The sequence below is a fragment of the Rhizophagus irregularis genome, chromosome 17 (assembly GCF_026210795.1).
Source record: "Rhizophagus irregularis chromosome 17, complete sequence".
In the NCBI taxonomy this organism is placed as follows: domain Eukaryota; kingdom Fungi; phylum Glomeromycota; class Glomeromycetes; order Glomerales; family Glomeraceae; genus Rhizophagus; species Rhizophagus irregularis.
The window spans coordinates 4395900-4403502 of NC_089445.1; the positions used below are offsets into that span (position 1 = coordinate 4395900).

The following is a 7603-nucleotide window of genomic DNA, read 5'->3' on the forward strand; positions in this document are numbered from 1 at the left end:
AATGTTGAGACATTCTAATAGATATTGCTTGACGTTTTATCTATTAATTTAATTTCCATCTTAAGTTATATAATAAATATATACAATAAATAAATTTCCAAATACTTACAGTTCGTAAAAGCTGAGGTTCGACATCTTTTTTATTGCTAATTCGGTAGGGTATTTTAACGAAATATTTGTGGAGACTTTCGTAAGTTTCTGTGGTATAGCCATTTATTGCGCCATAAGATCGTATTGAGTCAATAATGTGATAAACCCATGAATGCAATTTAGGCAACTTCAAATTGGAAGGAGAAACAAATTTAAAAGCCTTGACAAACATCCGCGCCCATCTATGTATTGCATCCTAAAATTTAAATGTTAATTTAATTTATTTAATTTAAATTTTCGATTTTACTAAAATTTTAATACATACATTAAATTTCTCCAAGTCACTTTCACTAAATTCTTCATATCTACTTAAAATATACATTTCATTCCAATATTCGTACAATTTCACAAGATCATCATTATTTACAAAATTATCTACTTCGTTATTATTTTCATCATATAAATTATCAATAACAAATATCATGACTTTCATCAAACTTCGATATTCATTAGCAGTTAATCTTGCAATTGACTGCAGTCCATTGGAAAAAATTTTAATGGCGGGAAAACGTGGAATTGCTGCTAGACGGCGATCTACTTCTTCAACTAATTTATTACCATTAACATGTTGCAATTTTAAGATATCGCACGTGAAGATAATTTGATAACGAAATAAACCCAAATCTAAATGATGCATTCTGTCAGGAACAGTAGCCAAGTAGATATTTATATTCCTTGATAATATAAATATTTATAATTAATATATATATATGTTATTATAATTATTTCTACTTTTGCATACTTACGGCAAATCCCAAAAAAAATTAGGTACAGATTCTATGCAAACAGATTTTTGTGTATCATTTTCAAAATATTTACGCATTTCATCATGAGTTCTTAGTATTACATCATTAACCGATAAGTTTATATTTGCAAGATTGTCCCTTTTAATTAAACAGGAGTGACATGGAAGGCTTGAATTGGAGGATTTATAAACTAAACAAAAACTTGCGGCTTCTGGCCAATCTGCAATAATAGTTGAAACTCTAGGATAAAACCAGGTATTTTCATTATTTATAAAAAGGTCTATACCATCTTTTAATAAAATAATTGGTTCTAGTAAATGACGTAAAGATTTATGAAAGGTATCACGAACCAGATCTTTATTTGCAGCTTCTAAAATTGGTAAATATCCCAAAAGTTGCTTTGCATCCTGTTTATTACGACGCCATATTGGAATATTGCCTAATGAAATATATATTGGATGCAATTGACTTTTTCCTAATGTATCTGTAGTTGTTGCATCTGAATATAAAATAATTGATAATAATTTGGAACCAGTAGGTAAGGATTCTTGCGTAGTTTTCCACCATTTTCCAGTGTTTTGTTCACTGTAAATACTTTCTCTATTATACTATAAAATAATATAAATAAATTAAAATAAATATTATTTAAATTATTGAATTAACTAATATTTACTATTTACCTCATAGTTTTCGTAAGATAGCGCAAAATTTTGTGTTATGTCAGGAACAGTTAAGATATTTTTGATGCACTGTATTAAGTTTTGATAATAAAGAAAATAATCTTTATCCTTATGTTTTGTTATAAGAACTTTACTAAATTCTAAATTAGAAAACTTCATATTATTCATAAATGCTCGTCCCTGTTCAATATTTTTTGGTAATGGTGATTCTGTAAGATTTGAATGTTTATTAAAAAAACGTATTATTTCATTACCACCTTTATTGTTTATTTTATATTTCGTTACTAATAACATTAGATCTTTATAAGCATCATTAGGAAATTCTGTGCAAGTTTTGGTATTGAGATTTTTGGGTTCTTCAAAAATTTCAGGCTCTTCAGATGAATCTAATATATTTTCAAAGTTACTATCTTCAAGGCTCATCTCTGATATTGCACTTCCAATACTGTCAAATGACATATTTTGTACATTATTATCATCATCCACCTAAAATTATAAACCAAAATGAGTTAGTATAATTTGAGCTTTTTCTTTAAAAAGAATAATCTGGAATAACATAATTACCTCAACTTTATCATTTTCATATTCACTACTTAGATTACTTCTTGTATCCATTTCACTGCTATATTTTTCACTATCATTATTATCATCATCATCTTCTACTTCTACTTCTACATTTTTTAAGCATTTTTGGGCGTGTTGAGTATATGCAAAGCGTTGACTGAATATTCGCATACAAAGGGGGCATTTGAAACTCATGTTACTAAATTAACGCGTCAAATTTGATGAAAAGTATCAATTCACTATTTAATTTATATGAGATTATGTGTGCTAATAAAATTATATTGCAAATTCATTGTAAAAATTTAATGAATTAATTGAATGGATTACAATTGATTGAGTTATTTGAATAGACACGACTACGCAAATTTACGCATTAATGAATGGAACTGGCTGTAAGAATCTGGTGGCTAATATCGCGGAATCATTCGCAATTTTACGCATTATAGCAAAATTTAAAATATGCGAAACACTCAGCAATTTTGCTGTCGGGAACTTGCCGAGTTCGTGGGTTGGCAAATCTAAAAATAAATGTAACAAGTCTATGATGTACCATATAAATATTGTTTATTATTTTATTTACTATTTCAATTTGCCGGCAACCTGCCAAGTGAATCTGACAGCAAAAGTGCTGAGTGTTTCGCATATTTTGAATTTGCTGTAACGGGCTGTAAGAATTCGGATGGCCGGCTAATCATCTGATAATCAGCCGCAAATTTATTGGCTTAACACGGCAAATCACTTTTACAATAATGGACGGATGATCAGCCACAAATTTATGCGATAATCAGGTTATAAGCGCTATCAATCTGATCAGCCAAATGAGTTCACTGGCTGCAACTTTTTTTTTCCATGCATAAAAGCCCCAACATGTGTAACATGTTATTTTTTTATAAATTGGATTTGATTAATATTTCGATTGTACTATGTATGTGCTTTTACGAGAGTTTTTTTTTAAAGTTCTCTTATGAAAGTGTTACAATATTTTTTCGTAATATCACGATGCAAAATTTTTGCATTAGTACATTCATTTTTCGTAATATTTCGCATTAGTTCATCCATTTTTCGCAATATTTCGCAAGTTTTTTTTCTTTTTAGTATAGAATGGCGGAAATTACCTTATGACAGCTTGCCTCCTTTTTCTGAATTTCTGATTCATGTATTTCCCCCTTTTTCCTCATCCTTTTCGAATTTTCTAGTTCACCTTTTTCTCATATATTTCCTCTTTTTTCTCATATATTTCCTCTTTTTTCTCATATATTTCCTCCTTTTTCTCATATTTTCGTTTCAAATTTATTATCATAATGGCTACAAAGCGTGGCGAGAAACGAAGAATTGACGATAATGAAAGATTTTCAAAACGTAGTACTGAGGGTAGCGAAGCTGAGAAGCGAGTGAGAATATCCGATGATAGTGTTGATGGTATATATGACATAATATGTATCATATTCTTTATAAAAGAAATTATATAATATATAGTTAAATTATATTTTATTGTTAAAGTTAATAAAAAAACAATAGAAAAACTATTAAGAACCAATTCGCAGATAATTTCTAAGCTTGAAGTTCTTATCACCGGACAAAAAAATCTCGAAACCGTCCCGTCTCGAGCATAGAAAAAAAGCTCAACGATAATAACAAAAATAATAATAATACAATAGATCCGGAGTATGTAAAGGTAATAAAGATGAATATTATTTAATGTAAACCTGAAATGCTAACCTCGTTTGATTAGGAGCTCGTTAAGAAGGTGTCGAAAATTTTATTTGAAAATTTTGTTTATCCTTCGCAAGACGAGTACAAACTCGCTACCGAAAAATATTTAAAAGACGAAAATCCGGAATTTATGCGCCAGTTCAAAAAAAATCAATGGATTATTTTTTTCGAAAAAAAAATTGCCCCGACTGTAAGTTAAAGCAATTATGAATTTTATTAAATTTCATACTAACATTTTTTTTTAATAGTTAGTACAACAACATAGAAGCATACGAGGGACGTTCACGTCTAGAGTTAAAGACGTTATGTATTCTGTTTTCGAAGCGACTGGGCATAAATTACCGTCTATTAACACTCAGGCTAGTCCGTCAAAGATTCAGGAATGGAAGAGTAAGGCGGAGGTGAAAAGATGTTACAACAACCTATTTAAAAAGGTTAAAGATGGGCAACCTACGACATATATGTCGCTGATAATTGATAAGTTGCGAAAAGAAAATAAAAATCCCTCAAAAACACAAATAGCGTATGCGATTAGCATATGCGAAACGTACTTAAATCCTAATAATCAAAACATTCAAATGAGCGAAAGTATAATGAAGTCGAAGATAATCAACAACTTAGTAAGTTTTTAATTTACAATTTGCAAAATGTGAATTATTTGAATTACAGTTTATTTATTTATTTATTGATTTTTAGCAAAAGTTGGAAAATAGGGATAAATTTACACATTCGGACGATGATTCTCATGATGGTAATGATGTAGACGATGGTGGTGATAGAGCAGCTGACGATAGAGCAGGTGCGGCTGATAATGGTGTGACTAACGATGGTAGGCCTAACGATGGTGCGGCTAACGATGATGCGGCCGAACGATGGTGCGGCCAACGATGGTGCGGCCAACGATGGTGCGGCCAATGATGGCATAGCTGACGATGATATACTTTCTATTGACTCTTATAACACGGAGGAGGAAGGTCGGTATGTAAATAGTTTATTAGAGAATTATGGGTTGCATAAAAAATAAATATTATTTTTTATATATATCACACGTAATAGCATTTTTTTTACCATAATTAATATAGTTTTAATAAATAAAATGGTTATTAATTCTTAACAACACGGGTGTGACATAAATAAATCGTGGCTGAAATTTGTGTTCAATTTGTGTTCAATTTGTGTTGATAATTCTGGTAAAAATTTGTTAATTTTGGCCAAATTTCGTTAAATTTGTTAAATTTGTGTTGAATTTGTGTTGATAATTTTTAATTTATCACGAGGGGATAATATTTAGTAATTGTGCATATACAATTTCTGTGATTTTTTAAAATGCGGATTTCCGTAATTTTACGATATCGTATTTTCTGGCCAATCAAAATTAGGCTGATCCTTGCATGTGATTTAATCATTTAATCATTTAATCATGCACGCGTTTTTGTCTTATTTATTTTTGTTTCTTATTTCTTTATTCTTTTGTTCAATATTTTTAATTTTTTTGTCTCTTCTTTCTATTTATATTTCTTTAATTATATACAATATATTTACATATATTTCATAATTTATTGCTTTGCAGGTATAGAAATATTTGTTTATTAATACTAATTATTTTCATTTTTTTTTACCTCTTTGTTATTTTGTATCGTAATACTAACAATAATATCCATGTTTCCTTTATTCCTTTTTACTTGTACTTTAATACTAACGATACTAACAATACTAACAACATGTTTATTTTTTCCTTTCTCTTTATTTCTTTATTTCAATTACTTTGCAGGTATAGAAATATTTATTTATTAATACTAATTATTTTAATATTAACGCGTTTTTTTTACCTCTTTGTTACTTTATGTCGTAATACTAACAATACTATCTACGTTTCCTTTATTTCTTTTTACTTGTACTTTAATACTAACGATAATATCCATGTTTCTTTTACTCCTTTTACTGTTTCTTTAACTCTTTTTACCTTAATACTAACAATAATAACAATATTTCTTTTATCTTTATATCTAATACTAACGTTACTATAGCTGTTTCTCTTCTTTTTACATCTAATAATATTGTTACTCTACTCTTTCTTTTTTTTACTTTTATGTATTCTGTATATATTAATAAATACTTGTAATTTTTTATGATTATATCTAATAAAACATACATTATATAAACTTATAGTACAGAAAATGAAGTATTATTTATCGAAATATTTTGAAATATTACGAAATATTAAGTTGTGTAAAATCACAGAATATTACGAATCGTCAAATTATGGAACATTACGCATCATAGAATTTCGAAATATTTTAAAAAGTTGCGAAGTATTACGCAGTAAAATTACGGAATATTACGAATCGTAAAATTACGAAGCCTTGCATACAGTAATATTTCGAAATATTTTAAAAAGTTACAAAATATTACGCTTACGCAAACTTGCGGCGGGTCTGAAAACTTACGAAATATTATGTAAAATTACGAAATATTGCGAACCGCAAAATTACGGAATATTACAAATCGTAAAATTACGAAGCTTTGCATATCGTAATATTTCGAAATATTTTAAAAAGTTACAAAATATTACGCTTACGCAAACTTGCGGCGGGTCTGGAAGCTTACGAAATATTATGATGTGTAAACTTGCGCAACTTTTCGCACTATATAATTTCCTGATGTACCCGCCACTCACATACGAAAGAAAAGAATAAAAGAAAGGAAAAATGTACCCACCTACCCACATACAAAAGAGAAAAAAGCCGTTTTTTAAATAAATAGTGGAGCTGTTAAGCAAGGTATGAAAATAGGATATACGCGTATTTTTCATATTTTTTTTACAATATGTTGTGGTTTGAGTATTTTTTTGTTAGACTGTGGTATAAATGTGAATATATTTTTCAACGGTTATGTATCTATTGCTTGTTAAATATATTTGCAATTTCTTTGTTAGACTGTGGTATTACAATATGAAGTGTGAATATATTTTTCAACGGCCATGTATCTATTGCTTGTTAAATATATTTGCAATTTCTTTTGTAATATTTGCTTTAGCCTGGAAGAAAATGTTGTAAAATAGGGCTGGATATTTATGGCATTTTCCGCCTTCCAATTACTTTGTCCGGGGGTAGCCTGACAATTTGTCGTTGTCCGTCAGTCGTAGCAACCAGCATTTTTTTACAATATTATGATTTTAAGAAACAAAACACTTTCAAAAAAATTTAAAGAAAGAACTAACTTAAAAATATTATCATTTTTATTATTCTTTACAAAATCCCGGAATTACCTGCTCTAACTATTATCCCAAGGTTATGTACAGTCTACCCTTGATATAGCGAAGAAACCGTTCTGCACCTCAAATTCGTTATAGCAAGTTAACGAAGAATTTGAAGAATTTGATTGGTTACTTCGTTATAGCGAGGGAAAATTGACATATTTTATTGGCTAAGCATCCCGTGATTCGTTATATAAAAATTCGCTATAGGAAGGGTAAACTGTATTAAATTTTAAATATATTTTACAAAGAGTACATTTTATTAATCATGATTGTTTTTTTTATTTTTTATATATATATATATATATATTTTAAAATTGAAAATGACGTATCCATCCACTCACATATGAGAAGAAAAGAATAAAAAAAAAAGGAAGAAAAGAAACGTACTCCACTCACCCATAATAATCCACTAATAAAAAATTATTATTATTAATGTATAATAAATAATAAACATATATTACAATAAAAATATTTTTGTGATGTTAATTCGG

At 28.6% G+C, this 7603-nt stretch overlaps 1 protein-coding gene across 1 annotated transcript; it reads left to right on the forward strand.

The window, feature by feature from the left end:
• Positions 1-3441: 3441 nt before the first annotated feature.
• OCT59_009646 (uncharacterized protein) lies at positions 3442-4771 on the forward strand (the record flags this gene model as incomplete). Its single annotated transcript, XM_066133723.1, has 5 exons — positions 3442-3559; positions 3799-3815; positions 3873-4043; positions 4102-4473; positions 4550-4771. The coding sequence occupies 5 exons, from the start codon at positions 3442-3444 to the stop codon at positions 4769-4771; spliced, it is 900 nt and encodes a 299-aa protein (XP_066000137.1).
• Positions 4772-7603: the final 2832 nt, after the last annotated feature.